General features: G+C 39.4%; 1 protein-coding gene across 4 annotated transcripts in view; it reads right to left on the bottom strand.

Moving 5' to 3' along the window:
- Positions 1 to 26,070, bottom strand: part of WDR7 (WD repeat domain 7) — a 401,067-nt gene that overhangs the window by 64,882 nt on the left and 310,115 nt on the right. For all 4 annotated transcript variants that reach the window (XM_053571628.1, XM_053571626.1, XM_053571629.1 and 1 more), the window contains 4 exons: positions 21,744 to 21,861; positions 19,038 to 19,187; positions 18,257 to 18,339; positions 375 to 474 (listed from right to left, as the gene is read on the bottom strand). In XM_053571628.1, coding sequence (XP_053427603.1) covers positions 375 to 474; positions 18,257 to 18,339; positions 19,038 to 19,187; positions 21,744 to 21,861 — 451 coding nt within the window. The remainder of the gene's footprint in view (positions 1 to 374; positions 475 to 18,256; positions 18,340 to 19,037; positions 19,188 to 21,743; positions 21,862 to 26,070) is intronic.

The following is a 26,070-nucleotide window of genomic DNA, read 5'->3' as shown; positions in this document are numbered from 1 at the left end:
GAAAACATTAATTTTAATGTAACCACTACATCATAACAATGGATCGTCAAACTTTTTGGAAAATAAGGGACAAAAGTAAGTAACAAAATCAGAAAACTTTCCTTTAAACATTAAGACAGCCTATAGAGTAGTTTCTGAGCAATGCCACCTTACTCCGGGCTCTATTCTGAACTCATCTGTGGCAGCTCTTCTGGCCCAGTGAATAAAGACAGGGGGGCTCTATATTCTTTGAGTACTTCATTAAACTATTGATCCCTTTAGCATTATCCATAATGTTCCAGCAGCTCAGCACATCAACTGGTAAAGTGCTAGTCTCTCTCTCCTTTCAATAACTTCCACACTTTATGGAGAGGAACTCACAATGATTTATTTACCTGACATTTTCCAGTCCGGATGTCATACAGGGCCACTGAACCATGGCGAGCTCCCACTGCTATTCTGTGATTCCGCTCATAATAGCTGACCATGTAGAACCTGCATTAAACATTTTAACAACAACAACAACAAAAACAAAAAGTCGGTGAGATAACCAGAACGTGGGAGTGGATAGCAATATACTTCAAAGGTTAAAGCCAGCTCCGATATAAATAAATCTATTGATAATAAAGATATTAAGACCTTTCAACAATGTTTCAATAATTCTTAAAAATTAAAGAACAATGATATAGAATATCACTTAGGCCTCTTAATAATTATTTTCAACAGAAAACAACTTACAATAACAAATACCCTTGAATTTTTAGAACCGGAAATAGGGTCAAACATACACAAAGATTAAATATAAAAACTCAGTTTTGCTCCAATAGCTGTAATTCAAATATTTCTATTTGAACAGAAATGGAAAAGATGAAAAGGCTCACGTAGTCAATGTAGTTACGTTCTCATGGCTTATTACTGTATTAAGGAAGGAAATACACCTCGCAGAACAATCATAAAAAGGCCACATAAATTTATGCTTAAGTACTTATCAGTAATGTGGAATGAAATTGGAAAGCTATCCACCAAAAAAAAGTTATTCTGCAAATTCCCTGAATTTTCTATTTATCAGGTTATCTAAATGACAGCTGTGACTATACGCAGTAAAAATAAACCTACTTGGTACTTATTTTGCATTGCATAAAAGTAAGATTTAGAGAGGACAGTTCGAAGGTTATTTAAGAGGTTGATTTATTCCTTTTCTTTTTTTCTAGATTAATTTTCATGACTGCAGTAAGTGTCTGAATTCCCAATCTATGCTTTGTCCTACTGATTTCACATCTACGTGTACATGACCAGGGCCTGAAGGTAAGAGAAAAATTACTAGAAGGTAAGTAAGGTATGATTTTGTATCTCCGGAGAGTTTCAATACCCTTTCCCATCATCCAGCTCTGCCGTCTCGGAGCGAGTTCTCCAGGTGCCAAGTGGGCGAGGGGATTTCGCACTAACCCCACCGCACATTCTTGGCTTCTTCCTCCTTTCGTTCCATACTGCCAGCCTAACTTTTCTGTTATTATTTTTTTAAAGGGGGAGAGGGGAGTAAGACATAACAGAAAAAAAAAATCTCATCTAATGCTTTCTTGAGGTAGATATAGAGAAAAAAACTACTAAGGGAAGGGGCAGCACTTCTGAAATTCTAGTGAGAGAGGCTGAGACACACAGGGATTTGTAAACAGGAGCATTCTGAAACCAGGGGCGTGCCGACAAAGTCATTTTGGCATTAACAGACACTAGGACATTCACATATATCTCATAAATCTGAAAAGTAAATTATTAAGTTTTAAACCTTTTTGGTTGTTATTTATTACCAAGTAATGGATTAAACAGTGTTTTTGTCCCATCCAGGTCGGCTGCATCCAAGGCTGACCGCTTCCACTTAGTGGAGATAAATGCTCCATTTTTAGTAACACAGAAGACACCACTTTGCAGTATCCTGGTGGGTGGTTTTGCTGTGCTCAAGAATGGCGCAGTCCTCTTTGTATATTAGTTTAGGGAAGGAAAGCTACAGAGGGCTCCTAAACCACACATCTTCTCTCACTAGTAAGTAAAAAGTTCGTTTCTCAAAACTTTTTCTGTCCAAACCATCATTATATTCTACCTCAGTTGAGAGAGTGGAATCAGCACCCAAATCTATCATTGTTACCCTTGAAAATGAAAATGATGAACTCAAAAACATGTACTGTTTTGTTACTTGATCATTACAATGGTTTAAGTATTGGCCATCACCGTATATGCCTATTAAATATCCACACCTATCTGTAATTTATGTCATGGTAGAGTAACCCAGAATATAATATCTGACAAATGTTCCAATGAATATTTATTCTGTGTAGGTTAACGGCCACAGAAGGAAAAAGGCAGTATTCTGTTTTACCTATTATTTGCATAGATTTAATAACTATCTTGCCAAAATTCTTCTGCAAAACTAGATATAATTACCTACAAAATAACTCTCTTCAAAACAAAACATAGGTAAAATGTTTGTGTGTTGATAAAACCTTAGTGAGACTAGGATCTAAGGAGTTTTTGTTACATTGCCCATTTTCTATGCTCTAGATATCAACCTCGTCCTTCTGTATCACCTACAAGCACCACTATTTATGAGGGGAAGATTTATTCCTGGTACCAAATCTTTAGTCTGCCCGAAAGGATCATTTATTATAGGTCTGTATTTTTTTATTTCTTTGGAATTTACTACTGCACTAATACTTCTAAAAAGTATCTTCAAGAATTCTAGACAATGAAGGTCTTATGGAATGTTTTTGTCTTTATTTCTTTGTTAAACTTTTTATTCCTTTAGCTATCGTAAGAAATCTGTGGTACGTATGTAGTCAATTCACAAGTGTCCACTCTTGGAACTGGCTGTACTGAGCTATTCACTGCAGAGGCTCCCAGAGCCCACCACATCCCCAGGCCTCCTCTTCTCCATTTGGAGGCTGTCACGATTAGGGATGGTGATACGGGCCTTCCCTATCTCCACCCATGAAGGTATGAATGGATGGAAGAGGAGGGTCCAGGATGGTTTTTAATTCTATACTAATCTAGTCCTGACCAGATCACACATGAAACTCTTTGAGTCCCTCTAAAATTTCAGGGGCTCGGAGCAAGGGTTCATGTGTGCTGAGCCTCCTGGAAGTAGCAGCTCAGTTTCCAGTTCACTGTGCGGATGACATGCCACTTGGACAGCATTTTGGGGGCAATAATCTGGAGAGGACGCTTTTGTTATTTCGCGTTAGAACAGTTCTCCTCTTTTAGATGAACCAGAGGGAGGCTCTGTGAAGTCAGAGAGAACACTGCCTATTAAGTGAGTGAAAGAAGAATTAAGTGGAATCGAGTAAAGAGATAAAATGTATTTCTCACAGACAGGGTCATCATCAAACCAGTGTAAAGTCCCTGATCGCCATGTTTTCAGGCCTGACTACATGTGCAGAGTGATGCTTTCCAATCACAAATCAAATCACCTCGCTCTGCTGCTCGTAACTGTCCTCTGAGGCCCTGACTCCTTGGAGACTCCATTTCCTCTCCCCTTTGCTCGGTCACAGAGATCCCCTCAAACTTTCTTGAATACACAGAATGCAAAGAGGTTTCCCACCTGCAGCTCTGATACCTGCAGCTCCTTCTGCTAAAACTCTCCCCAGTCTGCTCTGCCCATGGCTGTGCCCCCACTTTGTCTTGATAAAAGAGGCCTTTAGGGCCACCCTACTGACACAGCCGCTCCTCCCCCCTCACTCTTTACCCAAGATCCTACTTTTTCTTTATAACACTTATCTCCCCTGAGATTACAGTAAATAACTTTTTTTTTTTTTAAATAGTTATTTTATTTTATTTTTTGTAGAGACAGAGTCTCACTTTATGGCCCTTGGTAGAGTGCCATGGCATCACACAGCTCACAGCAAGCTCCAACTCCTGGGCTTAAGTGATTCTCTCGCCTCAGCCTCCCAAGTAGCTGGACTACAGGCGCCCGCCACAACACCCAGCTATTTTTTGGTTGCAGTTCAGCCGGGGCCGGGTTTGAACCCGCTGCCCTTGGTATATGGGGCCGGCGCCTTACCGACTGAGCCACAGGCGCCGCCCTACAGTAAATAACTTTTTATTGCTCCTGATTACTTGTTTTTGTCGATCAGAGACTTTACTTTTTGTTCATGAATCAACACTTCGACAGGGCCCTAGCAAGTAAGATGCAGCAGTGAGAAGTTTACTGCAGGGAGAAGTTCAAAACACTACACTTACGCCCCAGTGATGAGTACACAGACTACACAGAACATGGATTTTTCAAGGCTAATGAATACTTTATAGGGTCTAAAATAATAATTGAGATGAATAACAAAGACAGTAAAAACTGTCCAAGAAAGGCAGAAATCACGAAATGGATTTCCCCATAATGCTTCTAAACATGTATTTTCAATTGAAATAAGTAATTGTAAATTTACAAGAAGTTATCTGTAAAGGCCCCTGGGGTCTGGGCACATTAGCATGAGACTGACGGTAACATAATAAAAAGTATTTAATAGGGACTAGCAAAGAGCACTCGTGCTAAAATTCAATTATATATATTCAAATATAAATAGTCTAAATAATAATAATATATATAAAATATATTTTTTGGCATCCTGAGAATAAAATATTCTAAAAATTTGACAAATATATATTAGTATACATAAATATCAGTGAAAAGATATTATATAGGCTCAGCGCCCATAGCACAGTGGTTAGGGTACTGGCCACATACACTCAGTATGTGTATGTGAGTTCGAACCCAGCCTGAGCCAGCTAAACAACAATGACAACTACAACAAAAAAATAGCGAGGTGTTGTGGCGGGTGCCTATAGTCCCAGCTACTAGGGAGGCTGAGGCAAGAGAATTGCTTAAGCCCAAGAGTTTGAGGTGTGAGCTGTGATGCCACAGCACTGTAGTGAGGGCGACACAGTGAGACTCTGTCTCAAAAAAAAGATATTATCACACAAAACATAATTAAAAGAAATAACCACTGATATAATTCATTTCTTGAAAGCCTTATTTGTGACTTTAGCTATTCAGGAGCAGCTCACGGGGCGTACCCAGCCCACGGAGGGGTGGCTGGTGATTTGAAACGCGAGCGTGAACTGTATGCACCACGGGACAGCAGGTCACTCCAAATGGGAGTGTGCCAGGCACCGAGTACCCGAGTCTCTGAAGGACTTGGGCATTATTTACAAATGAGAGGAAACGTGAAATTCAGAAGTCCATTTGAAAAAGAGGAAAAAGAAACCATGCTACTCTCGGCAGAATTACAACTTGAGAGAAGGACCTGGAAGGGTCACTTTATACTTGGGGAATCTGCAAGGTCTCTGAGTGTGAAGTTACTACTGTCTATCATACACGTGAGTATTAAAATGCAACAACTAATACGCTTCAATTAAGCCAAAATTAACCTGCAGCTTCACGTGAAACTACTTTAAATCTAAGGGCGTATGGAATAGAATGTACAGAAGGTATCTTTCCCCCCGAGTAGTACACAGTTTACTAATTACAACTACTACAACTTGCAGCTAATGTTCGCTGTACCATGTGCCAGGCACTCCTAAGTATTTGCATATATATTTTCCTAAATAACTGAAGTATTATGAGAAGTTCTTATCCAGTTGCTTTTAGAAATAATTAACATCGATTTTAAATGTTCACAAATCTTTTCCTAAGAAAACATGAAGGCAACGTGCACTTGCACAAAACTCAGACAACACCAACATATGTATAGTAACAAGTAAATTTTTCTTCTCCTATTCCTCCCTCCCCCCCCCCAAGAGTAACTACTGCTAACAATTTAGGAGACCTTCTTTCTGAGAGCTTACTCTAACTTTTAGTACAAAAATGGTGTTCCCAGCTCGGCACCTGTGCCTCAAGCGGCTAAGGCGCCAGCCACATGCACCTGAGCTGGCGGGTGTGAATCCAGCCTGGGCTGCCAAACAACAATGATGGCTGCAACCAAAAAATAGCCGGGTGCCTGTAGTCCCAGCTACTTGGGAGGCTAAGACAGGAGAATCGCTTGAGCCCAGGAGTTGGAGGTTGCTGTGAGCTGTGATGCCATGCCACTCTACCCCAGGTGACAGCTTGAGGCTCTGTCTCAAAAAAAAAAAAATATGGTGCTCACATCACACATATTATCATTCTGCAGCTTGGTTTTCCTACCTCAGCACTTCACAGGCAGCCTCTCCTGCCAGAACACATGGGCCTTGTTGTTTGGGCTCACACCTGCACCGCAGTCCTGTGTCTATGCGCTCCCTTAATTAACCATTCCTTTTCTGATGGGCATTTAGGTTACGCTGCATCCCTAGAACCCTTGTACAAATAGAATCCTTGCATACCTAGGTGACGATTTCTGTAGGATTCACCAAAGCTGGCTCAAAACATATGTACATTTTAAATTTTGCTAAGACAGTGTCAAATTGTCTTCAGTCCTCACTAAAAGAGTGTCCCCAATAAGAAAGAGGAAGAAATGGCATGAATTTTTTTTTTTTTTTTTGTCTGGGGCTGAGTTTGAACCCACCACCTCCAGCATGTGGGGCCGGCGCCCTACTCCGTTGAGCCATAGGTGCCACCCCCATGAAATTTTTATTTTAATTTTCACACAATGATGTTTTAGTTTGATTCCCTTAGGTTTACCTTGCAGGATATGCATGAAGGTTTCTCTATTAAGGTAAAGAAACATTATTTAAAATCTAATAAAAGCCACATTGTATCTGTTTATTCATCATGTGTACTTATATGGGGAGGGAAATATCCATGACGTGTTCCCAGTAAACCCTGGGAAAAGACTTGAGCCCCCAAACCCAGGCAAGCTGGTTCTGCAGGAAAGAATGAGCAACGTACAGGTCACTCTGACCCCAAGAAGGTAACAGAGACGACCAACTACTCAGGCCCCTTGGCTGGACAGCATGGGATGCTAAAGAGCTCTTCTCAGAGCCACCATGTGAGAAGCCCAGCCCGGAGTTCAGAAGTAGGTCCTCAGAGAGGCCACAGCTAGCATCAAGGGGAGAGTTGTGCGCAGGAGAAGGCCTTCTACAGAACATGTTTGTAACACGCCCTTCCCTGAGAATTCCAGGCCTCCATGCTGCTAGTATGTTCGAATGATTTACAGACATGCAAGTGGCTTTGGCAAAGGCATCAGCCAAGGGTGACCCGTGTTGTTACCTTTTGGGGGAATGAATGATGGAGGATGTGGAAACATTATCTAGAAATGCTTCATTCAAAAAACAAAATGTAAAGTTGTGCGGTTGAAATGAGTTAAAACAAGTAAATGAACAGTAAGCACTGACTACCTCGTTACCTGTCACCCTCAGTATCACTTGACTCTCTGAATAAATACTACAGAAAGATTAAATAATATGTAATTAATTTGCTGTTTTCCAAGGTCAAATAAGTGCCAATTAATACCATGCTAATAAGTGGGGGAAATGAATGATCAAACTATTTTAAATTTGCATATTTCAAATACTTATGATTTGCAAGTATAACCTAATAATAACCGCAAATTATTTCCATTTCAGTCTAAGTTTATTAATACAAGTAATACAGATTTGGGTTTGAAACACTTTTTCACATTTCAAAGAGCCTAACAATTAAGTATTCTTCCTGTTACACAGTGAAATGGAATACTGCTGGAAGGGCTAGAGTTTTGTTTTATTTTAATATGAAGAACTTCAATGCTGGAAGACAGCCATCTGTTGGGGGAGATTTTAGGAAGGGAGAACTGGACTAGAATGATTTCAAAGGGATTTGTACTCAGGAGTATAGGAGTAATAGCTACAATTATTTATCATCTAAGGTATACTATAAAATGGTAACATTTGAGCATTTTACTGGAAGTTAGGACCGAAGCTGCTTTATATTCTATTATTGTAATCACCATACGGTATAAGAACAAACCACAGCTTTGGAGGAGTTTCTTTAAAATGAGCTCATACACTGTTCTAAAGGAGACGGTGTGCATTTCCTCACTGGATTTTAAGTGCCCATTTAGGGTAAACAGAGCTGATTCAGCTTTTCACTTGAAAAGCAAAATCAATCAGTCTGACTACATAATAACAAAGTTTAAGAAAAAGCAAACTATTTCTGAAAATACAGACTTTCAACACTTCTGGCTACATTTGTTTTTTTCCCATTCAGTTGAAAAGTTTAAATACTTATTTTACCTTGAAGTTTTTGTGTCTTATCAGTGTTACAGCTTCGATACTTTCCCAGTGATTACTTTTTATTATTTCTCTCATGTTCATTATTTTAATATACATTATTCTAATATACATCTAATTTTAAAGGATTACACACTCAATGAAAAGAGAAACAGGCAATTCAGAAGAACAGTTAAGAAGTATGTTATCCTCTCCCACGAATTCTCTCTCATCGTCCCAGACACCCACCAGAAACACTGTGGGCTGTGTTTTTTGAATTATTTTCTCTTCATATGTATCACGTGTATGCATGAAATATCCATCTTCACATTTAAGTTTTCTTTTTCAAAAATGATTTTTATTTTAACTTCTCTTCTACACCATTGCTAACTTCTCTGTGTGTGAATCTTTCCTTGTCATCAGTAGAAAATGAACTGGCCTCAATCTTTTGGATGACTGTACAGTATGCCACAGTTCTAGTAAACTTCAGTGGAAACAACTGTTAGTAAGAAATTTCAAGTAGAGGACACAGGTGAATGTCTCACTATAAAGCACACTTTTCTACATAAAAACATACTAAGACGATGACTTCCAACAAAGGGCAGTTGAAGACAGTCACTTAAATCAAGCAAACGATATAAACATTTTAAATTCCAGTATCAATGCTGCTAAAACTCTTGATTTATCCGTTTAAAGTAAATTACAAGAATTTTTATCCCAAGTCCTTTTCAGTTAGTTCCCTCTTTGCCTTATCTTTAAAATCTACCAAAAAGCCAAAGCTGTCGAGCCATTAAATACATTGTTTACTTCTAAGCACCGAGTCCTTGAGATGTTTTTCATTCTTGGCTGTAAAATATGCAATGTAAAATAATACACGCTATAATTTTTGCAAAGCAGTCATTGATTCAACGGTCGGATATTCACAATAGCATTTAATTAGTATTTTGTTCAATGACAGTCGATTTTGTATGTGGAACTAGGCATAGATTTTGGAGTCAGAAGGAGGATCTGTCTGCCTGGTAAGCCTCCATTCATCTTTTGAAACTCAGGAAAGCACCGCCAGTTCTCCTTCCTTCCTGCTGTGCCCACTGCCAGCTTCCTTCTTTGTGCCCTTCCTGTGGAGCACCGAGACTCTTCTGTGTGTGTCCTGGAAACCCTTTTCTCATCGAGTTTGTGGGCAGCTCATTGACTGACCACTCTGGCCCTGCCCGGCCAACTTCAAGGCCCTTGAGGGGCTTGTCTAACTGAGCAAGTGCAGCTGAGGAGCCTGCACTGGCCCAGCCCTGCTCACAGGACAGACACGTGTCAGTGTGTGCTGAATAAATGGATGGATTCTAAATATGCTACTTCCACACTAGGAATTTTGCAGAAAGGTCACTTCGGTGCTTAAAACTTATTTTGCATTGTTAAATCACTCAAAGTCCAGTTTTTGATGCCTATTTCTTAAGTGACTTATCTAATTTTGGAACTGGATACTGAGAATGGCCATTTGTATGTCAAAAACCAATTAAAAATTTTTTATATTAATTTCCAATTCTAAAAATAAACAACATCTAGTGGTGCATTTGAAATAAACAGATGTTATGATCCACAATGGACTGTTCAATTAATTAAAATTTCTCATCATTCAGAGACTAAGAATGATATACTGATTCACCAAAAAATATTAAATAATACCATCACTAAGTTTCATTGCTCATATGGATTTCTTGACTCTTTAGTAAGTATACTGAGTGCACAATATGCTTTTTAAAAAAATACATTACACTATTGAGATTCACAGCAAAACTGAGCAGAAAGTGCAGAGAGTTCCTGCATTTTAAAATTATACTCAGCCCCCCACCGTCAGCATCCTACACCAGAGCAGCACCTTTGTTACCTCTGATGAACTTGCATTAACACATCGTTCTCAGCTGGAGTCTATGTTCACTCTTGGCCTTGCACATTATGGTTTGGACAAGTGTATGATGATATGCATTCAACACTATAATATACAGAATGGTTTCATTGCCCTGAAAATCCTCTCTACACCTCTGGCAACCACTGATCTTTTCACTGGCGCTATAGTTTTGCCTTTTCCAGGATGTCATGTTGTTGGAATCGTGTAGTATATCAGATGGATTTCTTTCATGTAGTAATATAAATTTTAAAGTTTTCCAAGTCTTTTCATGGATTGATAGCTTATTGCTTTATGTGTCATAGTGCTGAATAATGCTCCATTGTCTGGATGTAACACACATCGCACGCTCTTTAAAGTACAATGATGACACCATGTTAAAATATGTCTTCAGTTTCCTCTTAAGACCTTCTTTGCTTTTTGTAAAACCTTGTCAGTTAGAAGAGTAGCATTTAACAAAATAGAAGCTTCTTGTTTCTTTAAAACATTTAACTTACTTTCCATATTGAGTTCTTTCTTCATTAAAGATCTTATTCATTTAGTAGTATAGGATTAGATTTGATAGTTAGTTCCCTCAAAGAATATTTAGGAAAGCTGTAAAGCAGCTGTAGTGTTTACATTCATAGCTCTATCAGGCAGTGTACGTTTTAACAGGTTTCAGAGTTTATGATAATTATTGGTAATCATATATTGGTAAATACTGATATGTTATTTGAACTTTTCATTGTGCTGACTTTGCGCTGATGGTACAAAAGGTATGATGGATAAAATTTCTGGCACACTGACCTGAATCAAAGCAGTGGCACCAATATGTGCTAAGACCAATGTGTGCTAGTACCAACGTGTGCCAGGACCAACGTGTGCTAGACCAACGTGTGCCAGGACCAACGTGCACCAGGACGAACGTGCGCCAAGACCAATGTGTGCTAGTACCAACGTGTGCCAGGACCAACGTGCACCAGGACCAACGTGTGCCAGGACCAACGTGTGCTAGACCAACGTGTGCCAGGACCAACGTGCACCAGGACGAACGTGCGCCAAGACCAACATGTGCTAGTACCAACAAGTGCTAGACCAACATGTGCCAGGACCAACATGTGCCAGGACCAACATGTGCCGGGACCAACATGTGCTAGGACCAACGTGTGCTAGCAGTCACTAGGTACATGGCAATAAGCAAAAGAGTTTCTCTTAAGAATGTCCTTGATAAAAAAGCAGAAGTTGTTGGGCTCGAGGAGTGGGGCGCTGGCCCCATATACTGGAGGTGGCGGGTTCAAACCCGCCCTGGCCAAAAACTGCAAAAAAAAAAAAGCAGAAGTTGTTAATTCTCTTAAATTTTGATCCTTAAAGATACATAGTTTTAGTATCCAGTATGACAAAAAGAAAAAGTGCTCATAAAGAAAGCACTTTTACTACATACTGAAATATGGTTTACTTAGGGAAAAACCCACTTGTAAGACTGAGCTGCAAAATGAACTAGCTGATTTTCTCATGGCACAACATTTCTGCCTGAAAGCACAGCTGAGAGATAAACTAGAATTATTTGGATTTGGGTATTCAGGAGACACTTTCTTAAAAATGAAGAAAGTAAGCCTGTCCAACAAAACAAAACAAAATCAAAAAACAACTGACAGAATTTATTGGCAGTGACAAAAATTCAGGTTTTCAAGTAAAAATTAGAACTCTGTGAAACTGTATTGGCCTCCCAATCCCTGTTGATTTTTTGATGGGATTACTGGTGATATTAGCAAATGTGATATTTTGAAACTGTGGATTACAATTTGACAACATATGGAGGACTTCTGTAACTCAGTGGGCCACTGTTTCCCAAAGACCAATGCAGAATGAACAAAGTCATAGGCAGGTCCACGACTCACTCAAAGTGCAAGACACACTCACGGATTTAATATGACTGTAGGAAAGTTTGTATGACTGCGGCGTCCACATTGTAGCTAACCCATCAGAACAACCACAGGCTGAGTTTTGGTATAGTGCCAAAGAAGATACAAAATTTTCTGAGTTATTAAAACATCCTTCCCTTCAACTACATATATATTTTTTTTAACGTCTTTTTTTTTGCAGGTTTTTTTTTTTTTTTTGCAGTTTTTGGCCGGGGCTGGGTTTGAATCCGCCACCTCCAGCATATGGGGCCGGTGCCCTACTCCTTTGAGCCACAGGTGCCGCCCCAACTATATATTTTTATTAGGCCAAATGTTTAGATTTTCACCATGTACTTCAACCAAAATGTGCTGTAACAGACTAAAGAAATAATACAGATAAGAAATTCTACCTGTTTCTGTTAAGCCACACATTAAAGGAATCAGTAAAACAAAGTTAAAATAATAGTACTTTTCTCAGTATTTATTTTTCGTTTTGGAAAGTAATTATGTGTCCTAAAATGTTTTTATAAACTGGCCATGGTGGCTCATGCCTATACTCCTAATACTTTGGGAGGTTAAGGTGGGAGATCACTGAGGCAAGTTCAAGATTAGCCTGGGCACTAGTGAAGAGTCTCTCTCTACAAAAAATCAAAAAAGTAGCCAGGTGTGGTGGTACACGCTTGTAGTCTCAGCTATTTGGGAGGCTGAAGCAAGAGAATTGCCTAACTCTAGGAGTTTGAGGTTGCAGTGAGCCATAATGATGTCATTGTACTCTAGTCCAGGTGACAGAGTGAGACACTGTCCCCCCCCCCAACTTTTTTTTATATTGACATGAGTTTATAACCATTTTAAATAAATCCATAATTTTTTAAAATTACTCAGTTTTAATTTCTAATCACTAAATATCTATAATCTTCATAAACAAAAACTTGGTTCTTTAATTTTTATGAGGTCCTGAGGTCAAGCTTAAGAACCGCTACCTAAAAGACTGCAAAGCATTTGTAAATCAAAAATTGTTTGTAACCAGAGAGAGAGAGATCAATCAGCAAAATGGTGGGGGCAAAAACCAGACTTCAGTAGATAAAGAGGGCTAGGTACGGTGGCTCACGCCTGTCATCCTAGCACTCTGGGAGGCCGAGGTGGGTGGACTGCTTGAGCTCAGGAGTTGCAGACCAGACTAAGCAAGAGCAAGATCCCATCTCTCCTAAAAATAGAAAAATTAGCAGGGTGTTGTGGAGGGTGCCTATAGTCCCAACTGCTTGGGAGGCTGAGGCAAGAGGATCACTTGAGCCCAGGAATTTGAGGTTGCCGTGAGTATGACACTGCAGCACTCTATCAGTAACTTTGGTCTTTTCCTGGATAAGGGAGACTTGACAAGTTGCAATAGCAGAAACAGAAGGAAGGAAGGATTTTTGAATGAGAGAGAAAAAAGCAGTCACAGAGAAGAGGAATCAAGGATGAAAGTGGGAGAAGGGTTCTTTAAAGAGCAAGATTCAAGGAAGGTGAGATGATGGGAGGAAGGCTGCGAGAGCGGGTGGCCTGGGCCCAGAACCTGTCAACAGTCACCTTGTCCCATGACGAGGTGGCACGATTCTGTGTGTGCCCGACCTGTGCCTGTGCAGTACGCGCTGCTCCCCACAGAACACACGGCAGGCTGACATCTGCTCAGCAAAGCGAGGGTTTCGCTCTGGTCCCAGAGCAGGCACAAAAAAAGCTCTTCTGTTTGCCCGTTTACGAAACGAAGGACAGAGTAGATAATTGACAACAGAAGGTTCGTCTTAAATTCAAAACTTTACAATTGTAATTCTGTAAGATAGTGCAGTAAGGTCATTGTTTAAGTGAAGTAACTGGCGCCATTTATTACAGCGAAACTGAGGACTGAACGTGTGAAGTGGCGCGGCCGGCGTCATTACTCAGCCGTAGTTATTGAGTGCCCTGTATTGAGTGTTCATATTTTCTAAACTAAGAAGTGGGACAGGGCCCAACATAGGATTTCTTTGGAATCCGTGAATTTACTTAATTGACAAATCTTAAAAAAGCAGAAAAATTCAATTACTCTTAGTTACACATCAAATAAATTGCCTCAACTTGAAACAATAAAGTGCGTAAAATAAGGACCTATCTGGGAACTCTGGGGCACAAGGTCTCTGGCCAGATGGGGCCTCCACTAACTGCTGGAAGGCAATATAAAAGAATAAGGCAAAAGCCCCTGTCCTCAAGTTACTTAGAATGTGTATGATTGTGCAATTGTAAGTGATCAAAACCACATCTAGTGGCATAACTAATTTTTGCTGTGAAGAAATCCTAAAACCTTTCAAATCTTCAGATGTAATCATATTTTCCCATCAACTTACAATTCTGTGGACAAAATCCCTAACCCTTTTATTTATTGTGCATCATGACACTACCACTACTGAAGAACATAATAAAATAGACTTAAGCTTTAAAATCACATTATAATTATATTTGCAAAAGTATGTTATCTTGCTTTCTAACTGAGCTTTGCAAGTAGTTTATAAGAGTTTAACCTTTCTATTCTGATATTAGTAAAGGAACACTTCTGCCAAATGACAGCCTGGGCAACATAGCCACACCCTATCTGCATAAAGCCTAAAATATCTTAGCCAGGTGTGGTGGCACACTCTTGTGGTGCTGGCTACTCAGGGGGCTCAGGTGAGAGGATCTTTTGAGAATAGGCATTGGAAGCTCCAGTGACCTTCAATCATGCTACTGGGCTTCAGCCTGGGTGACAGAGGGAGATCCTAGCATAATGATAACAAAAAAAATAATAATAATAAGCTTTTGCCAAATGAATAATAAGTATTCCTTTGGGAACATGTTCATGTCACACATGCAAGTTATAAAGTGCTTTTCTCCCAGTTCAGTAATATCTGGGCAGAACACCCAGAAATAAGCCTCTGCTTTCATGTTTTACGCTACTGTACCTAAGAGAGCAGGATAAAGGGACTCAGTATTGAGACGGTGACCAAGAGGTATAAAAAATCAGACAGAGGAAAGTATGGCGCTCCTACGTTGACTAGTCTTCCGTGTGAGGGGCTTTACAAGTGGATTCAAGTTCAGTAACACAGCAGCTTATAACCAAATTTTAACAATGAATTCAGAGGAAATTTTAGTGATGTTTCTGTTTCCAAGCCTTAGAAAAACTTTCTAAGTTCTGGGGCAGGGATTTTCAACCAGTGTGCCGTGAGAGGATCTTAGGTATGATGTGAAAATCTTTAAAGATCATTAAATAATTTTAAAAATAAGTTCAAAGCTCAGTGAGTATATATTTTCTCTCTCTCTCTCTTTTTTTTTTTTTGAGACAAGAGTATCACTCTGGCACCCTGACTAGAGTGCAGTGGCATTATAGCTCACAGCAACCTCAAGTTCTTGGGCTCAAGCAATCCTCTTCCCTCAGTTTTTCTATTTGTAGTAGAGACTTGGTCTCACTGTAGCTCAGGTTGGTCTCAAATTCCTGAGCTCAGGGCAATCCACCTGCCTTGGCCTCCCAGAGTGCTAGGATTACAAGCATAAGCCACCGCATCCACCTTTACTCTCTTTTTTGATCAACAGAATTTAAGTGTGCTGTGGAAGTTGAACTATAGGTTCAAGTTTGCCATGAGATGAAAAAGATTGAAAAATACTGGTCTAGGGTATTTATAACTGAGGATGCCGTATTATTTACAGTCCAGGTAATTAAATGTAAATTATTTGGAACCCGCTGTGCTTATGCCTCTAACAATGACTATCTGCAGTGCTGGGTGATGCCTTTTTGAAGATTACCTGGGAGAACAGTGAAAGCAAAACAAAGACCAGTGAGCTGGGAGAGAATCTGAAGGAATTCATTTTTGGAATGTTATCTTCTTGTGACTCTTATCCTGCTAATTCAGGGTTGTAATGATCTTGCTGCTAATATATCTGTGTTCTAAAAAGGATGCAGTTTAATTCCTGCATAACCATATGGCCTTTTTGTTACAGTGATGAAAATTCTGACAGTGAAGTTGTTTTGTGTAACTGTGTTTTGAAGGATATGTGTGTTGTACTCTCCCGGAAGCACTGAAATCTAAGGGATTTTCTTGCATTATTAATGGATGCCTCTATGTTATTAATAATATCCCTGGAATGAAAATGTGAATTATTAGGAAACATTTAAATCTATGAATATAAAGTTTCTATGACAATTAATATTATGTGAGTTTTATATCTTTTACTAGATATATTATAGAAAAACATCTACAGGTACATAAACTATTCCAGGAAGACCTAGGACATCTCATTAATACATATAAGCCCTCCTTTCTTTTAATTTTTAGAAAATAATCATAGTTGCTATTATGCTGATAATGATTACTTTTGCTTTCATGGCTTTTGAAATAAAATGAACACTGTGTGTCTTTCACGTACATGTATCTATACACATACACACGTATGTACATAAATACACACGCGTGCCACGTAAAGGACTTAGGGAAGCTTACAGAATATAACACATAAGATAGACAAGGAATCTGAATGGAGGAATGAGGATCACTTTCTAAAGTTAAGCAGGGAACTTGGCTTTGCGTTATCTAATGGCTAAGGACAATTTTAAAATTAACAATGATTATATAGGGAAAAAACAAAAACCAGAAAACAAAACTTCCAAAACACATTCCTTAGGACAAAAGAAGTAAAAAAATGACTGTCATCCAAATTTAAAAGAAATATCTTGACAGAATCTTCAGAGAAGGGACACTAAACAAGGTACGGAATGACATCAACAATAAATCCACTGGCAGTTTCCCTACACGCACTTTCTGGAAGATTCCTCCATGCCAACTGCAGGCATAATGCGGATGGGCAATGCAGGGAGGTAATTCTGGAGTAGACCAGACAACCTGGTCCAAACACAGGGCTCTCGGGTGGTTTAAATCAATCTAAGGATACAAGTTGAAATATTGAGACTTAGAAGAATAAATGGACCACATGTTTTTTAAACTAAGTGCTCTGTGCTTCTTAACTGAATTTTAGAAAAAAGCTGATGGATGGTTTGCTGTTAAAGTCTTCAACAGACACTCTGTGGGACTGTACCGGGGCAAGTCTTTGAAAGCCAGGGGTGCATCACTGGAACCTTTCAAAGCCAGAGGTGCATCACTGGAACGTGTGGGCTGAACCTTAGACATTCTGGGTTTATCCGATACATAAATGAATAAGCATTCAAGGATCCAAGGTTTTACATAACAGAAATGGGGATAAAGAACAATGTCTCAAGTCTTGTTTTTCTCAATTTTGGATTAATAAAGTACTTGTTTTCTAAATTTAATGTTCACTAGGCTTACCTGGAAGGCTATTCAGTGCAGCTTCCCAGATGTCACGATAGTCAGATATAGTGGCTGTAGAAATCAGGTAATTCTCTGCAAAGTTGTCCAGGGACAACACTTCATTTACCACAGTGCCTGACCGTGAGTGGGTACTCAATGTGTGTTTTTAAATTTCACATTCCTGTATGTGCCTTCAGCTCTCTCAATTAACAGGCAGGGAAAGTACTTTGTTTAATACTCACTTGCATGATCTCCTGCCTAGAATGTTCTTAGCACCACAGAATCTCTGAAACTACACACACATTTTGTGTCCTCTATGTGACAACTGGTAAGGCCACGCTCAGGTCTATGGGCAGTTATGCTTCTCTTACACAACTGTTCTGTCTCTTTCCTTTGCCCAGTGTGACTCAGTTCGGCCTCACTTTGCACAGTGGCTCCCAGTGAGCTTAGAGACAAATCTGTGGCTCACCTCAGGCAAATATGGAGGACCCTAACCTCACCATGGCCTTGTCTTTCCTATTCTTATTTTCCCTTTGCCTCAAATTCTTCACTATTCTTACACTTACATTAAATGTCAAAGCTGCTTAAAACCTTCTATGGAACAAGGCAAGTGGAAGTTGTATGGACAGATATATACATATGCAGGTTAAAAATGAGATCTCAAAATAGTGGACTGTGGATAAGAAGGAAGGGATCTGAGAAGTTTTATAAGTTCTGTTGGCTAAGAAGTATCTATCTTCTTTCCTAGGTCAGAAGCTTCCTAATTCCATTTTGTAACGTAAAATAATACTTTGAGTAATGAACACAAGAATGCAGATGTATTTAATGTATTCTATTTCTTATTCATTTTTAAAGTTTTGAGCAAAATATCTTCATGACTCAATGACAAACGGCTAATTCTACTAAATTTGTGTTTTTGCCTATATATGGTCCAAGTTACTTTAGAAAATAACACAATTGATTGTTTCCAACTACTATTACTAACCATACCAAAAAATTTTTAAAATTATTTGTTACTGAAAATTATTTATTTTGCATGCAATTAAAGGCGTCTTTACCTGCAGATGGCTGGGAAACATTCTTGAAGACCTTTCTTTTTAACTAAAGATCCTTCAAGGCAGTACATAATGATGTCCATAACCTTTGACAGAAAAGACATAGATCTAAAATTAATTTCAAATACTCAATTTTCCAAAATTTAAAAGATTAACTTAGGCCTCATTTGCCCAAGAAGATTTAGTATTTAAAACAAAGCAAAAGCAATTTTAAACATGTACATACCTATAGGCTCTCCTTTCTCTTATTTGTGAAAAAATTTGAAGGACAGTGTAGTAAAACAAAAGAGAACAGACTTGTTTGCTTTAAAGTCAGTTCACATTTATGTAACATAGAGTACTTTTTTTTTTTTTTTTTTTGCAGTTTTTGGCTGGGGCTGGGTTTGAACCCGCCACCTCCGGCATATGGGGCCAACGCCCTATTCCTTTGAGCCACAGCCGCTACCCAAGTAGAGGTATCTTTTATTCAAGCACACTACACATATTGTTTTATTTATAATGAAACAAATCAAAGAAAACATAACTTTTAAAAAAATTACTCTAGTACAGACCAATTTCACATGAATGGTGAATGGACAGAGAAATCATTTTGACTTTGGGAAAATTCAAATGTGGTCTCTAGAAATGGCACAAAAGTTAGTTAATTTTAGTTATCTCCTTCTCTTTCTTTCTCGCTATCCATCTCTCTTAGGGATAACTGGAAATAAAGATACTGATTTATATCACTTCTTTGGCACATTGAATTTAGGTTGTTAATGTCTTATTTAAAACAGGACAGTCTCACCTCCACAAGAAGGTCCACGACATCTGTGGGCATCTTTTCAATGAGAATTTCAATGACTCTCAGAATTTCCCCTTTCGCGCGTGCGAGAGTCGTGGTGTGTATATTCTGCTGCGACTGGGTATTTGCTGCAAGAGCCGTATGTCTGTGCACCTGTGAAAACATTGCCAGGCTGCAGGTATGACGAACACTTGATACCATTCTACATTTCTAGCCACTGGTTTATTTTTCACTCATCAATACTATAGGAAAAAAAGAGAATTAACAAAAACAAGCCTCTTGGTGTGGTCAGAAAACTTTTTTTTTAAAAAAAGTATTTAATATTATAAAAACTCAGTGGTATTGCCTAATAAAATCCTTTAAATTCCTCAATATTATATGAGATCTTAATATAAAATTACCATGACATTTTTAAAAAGAAGCAGATTGAAGGTTTGTGAATTTGGTACATTTGGTACTGAGTTGGATAACAGGAGACACCCTGGAAGTAGAAAATACAATCCTTGTTGTTGGGTAATAATAGTGCCTCTGACCCTTGAACAACATGGGTTTGCACAGCCTTGGGTCCACTACACAGAGATTTTCCTTGGCCTCTCCCACCCTTCTCTTCATCCTCTTCAGTGTGAAGATGACAGGGATGAAGACCTTTACGACAATCCATATCCACTTAATGAGTAGTAAATGTTATCTTTTCATTCCTTGTGATTTCCTTACCATTTTCTTTCCTCTAGTTTACTTCATCATAAGAATATAGTACATAAAATATATATAAAATGAATTAATCAGCTGTCTATGTTCTTAGTAAGGATTCTGGTCAACAGTTAGCTACTTGTAGTTGAGTTTTGGGGGCTGTCAAATAATACACATGCAGTTTTCAACCGCATGGGGACAGGCTCTCCTAACCCTCTCACTGTTCAAGAGTCAACTGTAAATAAGATGTGCATAGTACTTACTGTGTCCCACATGTCTTTAAATAATTTGTAATCAAGTTGAGAAATACAAATAAATACATCTCCAAAAATAATGAGCGTGGTAAATAATGGAAATTCACTGTGATTTTCCCCATACAATTGTTAAGTTTTACATTTTAGATAAAAAAGAACATTAACCGGGCCCAGACTGGCCACGGCCTGGCCATGGAGCAGTTGGTGGGGGGGTGGGATAAAGAACAGTAGTAACAGGAAGGAATGCTTCAGCGTTTTACAGTAACACTTGAAGATTAAAAAGTAAAGTCGAAAACATGCTTTTGTTTTTCTTTTAACATATAAAGACAGAGTCTGTCTCTGTTGCCCAGGCTGGACTCAAATTCCTGGGCTCAGGTGACCGTCCTCTGCAGCAGCTGGGAGGATGGGCATGTGCCATTTCCCCCCCGGCTGAAAACTTGTTTTTAAAAGGTAATAAATGTGCAGTGTTACATAAAAATATTTTTAAATTACCTTTCCAACCCAAAGCTGGAATAGAATGAAATCCAAAGCTTGAGTATTCTAACAATTCATTAAAAAATACTTACATGTAAATGGCGCAAATTAAGTTGAAAAACACAATTAATAGAAGAACCTGTCAGACTAACCTCAGGCTTACTCAGAATATTCAGTATTACTACCCAGGCATATTCTATTGCTGGGAAAAGCAGGTAAAAAATTTCCATAGCTAATAAAACTGTTCACTTATACATACATACATTACATATAAATATATAATATGTACAAAATACATAAATAATACATGTATATTTTAAACATAGTGGAACCTTCCTACAATACTATGTACTATTAGAAATATATACTCTCTTAGTCTACAAATTTATTTTAAATATAAATTCAAAGCTCCACTGCCCCACATAGGCCCAGTCACTGCTACTGGGGCCGTCCTTCCTTCCTTTCCTTCTAGGCACCTTCAGATAACAAATATTTACAGCAAGCCTATTAAGGATGGCTCTGGGGCAGACACATGCCCAATAGGTTTCAGGTTATCAGAGTGGACTCAGAGGTATTTATTTAGTATTTTAAAAATTCATCATAGCTACAGGAAAAACAACTCGGGCAGAGTCCATACCCTGCGGACACTGAGTCTGCACATTATTCAAGCTGAAATGAAACAAATCTTTAAAAAAAATTTAGCAGCCTATCATCCTTTCCTTTTTCTTCCACTACTAAAACCTATAGGAAAGATCCTATAATTGGTTCATTATTCTTTACTAGTTTCCCAGTTAGATGTGGGCAATTAGTTAGAACACCAAGAATGTGGGGATCAATTGGCATTCAAGGCTTTATCTGTGACATGTAATAGGAAAAACCATTAGCAGGTTTATGACTTACATTTTTTGTTTACAGTTGGAGACTTAGTGCTAAATAAGAAGTTTAGTTTTGATTACAAGTAGGTACTCACACTTGAAAAATGTGAACACCTTTAATATATTTGAATTTGCATAAGCCAGTTAGATTTCAGGATGAAAAATTACTGTCAAATATTTACAAGTGAATGAACTTTGAGATCAGAAATGAACACAGAAGCCTCAGTAATGAATGCACCGCTGTGAAAGTCTGTGTGTATACACAGACACTTATGCATTCATTTCAGTACTGAATTATTAGCTTGCATTGTTCTAGAACAAGCTGAAAAGATGACTTGTGGATACAAATCCTGAGCTTACAGTATCAAATAATTCTTCTGAATGAGAAGACAGTGCACACTGAGACGCTCCCTCACCTCTTTGGCTATAGTGGTGATGAAGGCGGGTGGTCTGGCCGTGGCAATGAGGGAGAGAGCATGCCTGGCTGAGCGGGCGGAGTCAGCTGCCGGGTTCAGAGGCAGCCCCATTGTGATGCTAAACAGGGATCAGGAAAGAGGGAAAAAAAGAAAAGAAGCATTAGAAATATAGACTGAGAAGATTAGACACAGCTTATAATGTCAGTTCAAGGTCAATGGGAGCACTCGCACAGTTAGAATATAATGGACTTGCAACAATGAGCAGTGATTAGGAGTCAGGGTGTTCTGGCATCAAATACAAAATCGAATAATTAACCGTGAAGACTGAAAACAGTATGTGCATCTGTCCAAAGTGTTAAAAACACCTTGTTAACAAATTATCAAGAACAGTACTGAATACATATCACAAAGCAGAAAAAAAGCAAGAATGAATATCATGTTGGGTATTTCCACTTTTTTCCCTACAAAAAGTTAAATCATTTGTCCATAAGGCCACACTGAAAGACCGTCTATCTAAAAGGAAGCAAAATGCTTTCCTATCTATAAAATTAGCTAAAGTACTGAAAATGACAAAGTTATTTTTAGTTTGCATAATTCTTAGCTTGAAATGCCCTCAGTACCGCTGCTTTACTCCACACTTAGTACTTTTAGAACCAAATCTTTGAGTCAGCTCTGCCGACAGTTATTTAGTATCGATGCAAAATTATATTAACTAAGTCTCTTTACATAAAGAAGAGACAGTGTGACATTGCCCAGCTATTCGCAAGACTATGTACACAATGAAATACACCTTTCCAAATTGTGAGAATACAAGGGTCCCGATAGGATAATAATGCTATATTCATTTCTCACCTTTGCTACATAAACATGATAAATATTCTTGTTTCCAGCTTCCTTCACATTTTATATACCAACCACTACGAAAACTATATCAAGATTTTTAATTATAATGTGGCATGTGATTTCTCCATTAACTAATATATAAAAAGTATCTTGTGGCTCAGTATGGAATCCAATTATAGTTTCTCTAGTTAAATATTTTATATTTAAATATGCATATGAAGATACATGATGATTTATCTCATTCCAATTACATAAGAGCATGGGTATGGGTTTATGTTTACTGAAAATTCTCAAAAAGATTACAGGTATCTCTATAATTGATCTAAGAATCATTATTTTAACATTTGGTTAGAAATAATGATTCCATAGCATTCTCACTATTGTTAAAGGAGATAAATTGATTACAAAACATGCTGCTTTCAATGTCTTTGTGACTGTTACGATACTTAAATCTTTTCACTGATAATGTAACTGTTTCTGTTCTTTTTTCCATCTTGAGGATGGATAAAACGCAGGAACTCAGAGAAGAGGAATGTGGGAGAATTTTTCTTTGATGTTTCCCTCAAAAAAGAAATTTGAGCTGAGAGAACACACACACATATAGAACTGCACACAAACGGCAGGCTGGTGGCCGTGGCACCTGCTGTGGGGGAGCCTGGTGCCTTTCGGTTCCAGTAGGGGCTGGAAGGAAGTGTCCAGCAGGAAAGCAGGATGGGCAGGCAGGCGGTTTCCTTCTGGATTAAAACTTACTATTGCAAATTCAGCCAATGAAACGAAATGTCTACTGTCTGAGTAGTGCTGGGGTGGAGTGCTTAATAATTATTGTAAAATTTAGATTATATACCATATTTACATGAGGCTTCAAAACATTCAAAAGCTAATTAAACTTTTTAGATACCCTGTGATGCTTCCTTTCTTTCATCAATGTGGATGAACAGAGGTTGGTGATAGTAAAAGGCGGAACCAAACCAAAACGGTATGTTCAATGAATAATTCTGAGTAAACTTAAATCGAATTTGGTATGATCAATAGAATCCCAGAAGGCTGGAGCTGGAAAAGATTTCCCAGGCAACATCCCCGAAAGCACTCAGCTATGGAACAGGAATGTCTGTCTCCTGGGCAGCCCTTCCTGTAGCTGGAAAACGAGATAGAAGAAAAAGAACTAGAGGCAGGTGGTCTGAGTCTGAAGCCAGGCTTTCCTGTGCTGCTCATGTGCTCCTGGACCCCCCTCCCCCAGAACATCCCAACAGAGTGGGCGACACAGGCCTTGTGCAGAGGAGAAATTGGGTCTGGAGAAGTTAGGCAAGGAGCCAGCGTATCATAGTGGGAAAGCCCACCATTGCAGAAAATAAAGAGGGAAGGGCCTGAGACATTATGGTTAAATGGATTAGTGAATTGGTGACAGGACTAAACTCAGTGGCTTGGGATGAATGGCCAAATTGCATCGAGAGAGGCTTCTATTGATATTTTTTAATACTTGGGCTTTAGCTTTTTTAGTCAGTATGAACAGTGGTTTTTATATCTATGCCAGTTAGCAATTGGTATGAATTGTAAGGGAGAGAAACCATATTAGGTACTGGGATGTATAAGTCCTCAAAAAGATCAAATGCAGCTAAATAAAAAGCATCATGTATGGTCACAAGAATGACCCACCTTACAGGTATGGGACAGGTGATGACACGCTGCTGACTGGAGCCTGGGAAGTGCTGAGTGTTGTATTTGAAACATAAACATATACGTAAGTGACATGGTTGCCCAAAGAGCAGAGTTGTGTCAAGAGAAATAGAATGCTGGGGAAATGGTGTTACTCTGGCTGTCCTTCATGGCTCTGGTCTCCTGTACTGCTCCCTGGGAGCTAAGGGCAAGGGCCTGGCCCCTGCAGGACAAGAGGTCCAGGGTCCTCCTGGAGTCCAGAGAGTCCAGTCTGTCCAGGCTGTGTGCTGCTGGGACCCGCTGCTCTGAGTCCCTGTGTCTACCCACCCCTATGTACTTTGCACGGAGAAATGTTGACGGGGAAGCTGACAGAGACACACACAGACAGCGAGAAGGAATGCAAGTGTGTGTGTGTGTGTGCGCGCGCGTGCACACCTGAGGGTGGATGTGGTCAACTGACCAATTTTCAAGGCTTGTGCCATAGTGACAAGTAGATATTTTCCTCTTAACCCATATGCCATGTCCCACGGACACCTAGATTGAGCATAATGTCCATAAGTACCTACTTCACAGCATTGATGAGAAGATTACAGAAGGTAACCTCTACCCCTGCCTCTGACATACTTTATATGTACAATAAATGCCTATTCTGACCAGACAGAAGCACAGTGAAGGGAAAATGAGATCAACTACCAGCAGGTCACAGGCTCATGTTAAAGGCCTGGTCACACATCGCCCTCCCCTCATTTCACCAGTTAAACTTCGTAGAGTGAGACAAACTGTGAAGGCTGGTGCTGGGTAGTGGGTCTGGAAAAGAAGCCGCAGGGAAGGAAAGAAATTGAAGACATTCAAACACGTCGCCCACTGAGCTCAGTGAAGCCAAAGAACTCCATAGTTTGCAGAGGTGTCCATGCGTGTGTGGAAGCCACTCCCTTCCCCGGTGTCTGGCAGTCTGAGAACGCCGGGCTCTGTGGGGACTGGGAAGGCATCCCCAGTGCAAAGAGGAAGTGTTGTGAGTGTGACGGCTGAAAGGTGGCCAAGGCTCAGCGAGTAGAGAAACGTGTGCGTCTCCGCTAGTCTACTCGATGTGTCACCATCACAGTCGGCTTCCAAAAGCACCAACTTCATTTCCTGCTTCAAACCCTCCAGGGGCTCCCTACCACTTCTGAGAAAAAAAATCGTAAACTTCCTGACTTGGGACAGGCCCTCCACAATCGAGTTCCACCAATTTTCAACTCAGTCTTTTCACACCAATGCTCCTAAGACCAGGAACCAATTTGAAGCTGGGCCCTAAAATTCTGTTCCTTTTGTTCATGGTAGTCTGTTGCTAATGCTTCTCCTCTACCCTGGCTCCACTGGCACACTCTCCTCCCGCCCCTCTGTTCAATTCTCATCTCTCAGCTGGCATTCTGCAATTGCTAAGACACTCAACTACCTCCTAGCAATACAAACAACTGACAACAAAACCCATTCATTCCAGGTCCTTACTACAAAGTTCCATTCCACCAGGTCTTATGAATCATTTTATATTGTGGACTCTGTGCAGATCTGAACCATGCCTTCTAACGTGTGTGTCACCCAAAGTGCCTAGTACAGCCCTTGGACACAGGTGTAGCCCCATAGTTACATACTAAATGCAGTTAGCCGGCAAATTCAGTCGGAGGAAAAAAATCACGTGAGCCAGTTACTGAACTGAATTGACCTGGCAATGAAGTCAGAGTAATTGATCTGATAGTCCCAACAGACAAAGTCCAATTCTAAATGTAGCTATCTTTAAACTTAAGGGTGCGCCATGCGTGTGATATATTTTAATGTGAGATTACCTGAATGA

This window comes from Nycticebus coucang, chromosome 19, assembly GCF_027406575.1.
Source record: "Nycticebus coucang isolate mNycCou1 chromosome 19, mNycCou1.pri, whole genome shotgun sequence".
Classification (NCBI taxonomy): Eukaryota; Metazoa; Chordata; class Mammalia; order Primates; family Lorisidae; genus Nycticebus; species Nycticebus coucang.
Note: the sequence above shows the minus strand (reverse complement) of the source record. Positions and strands in the feature narration are given on the sequence as shown.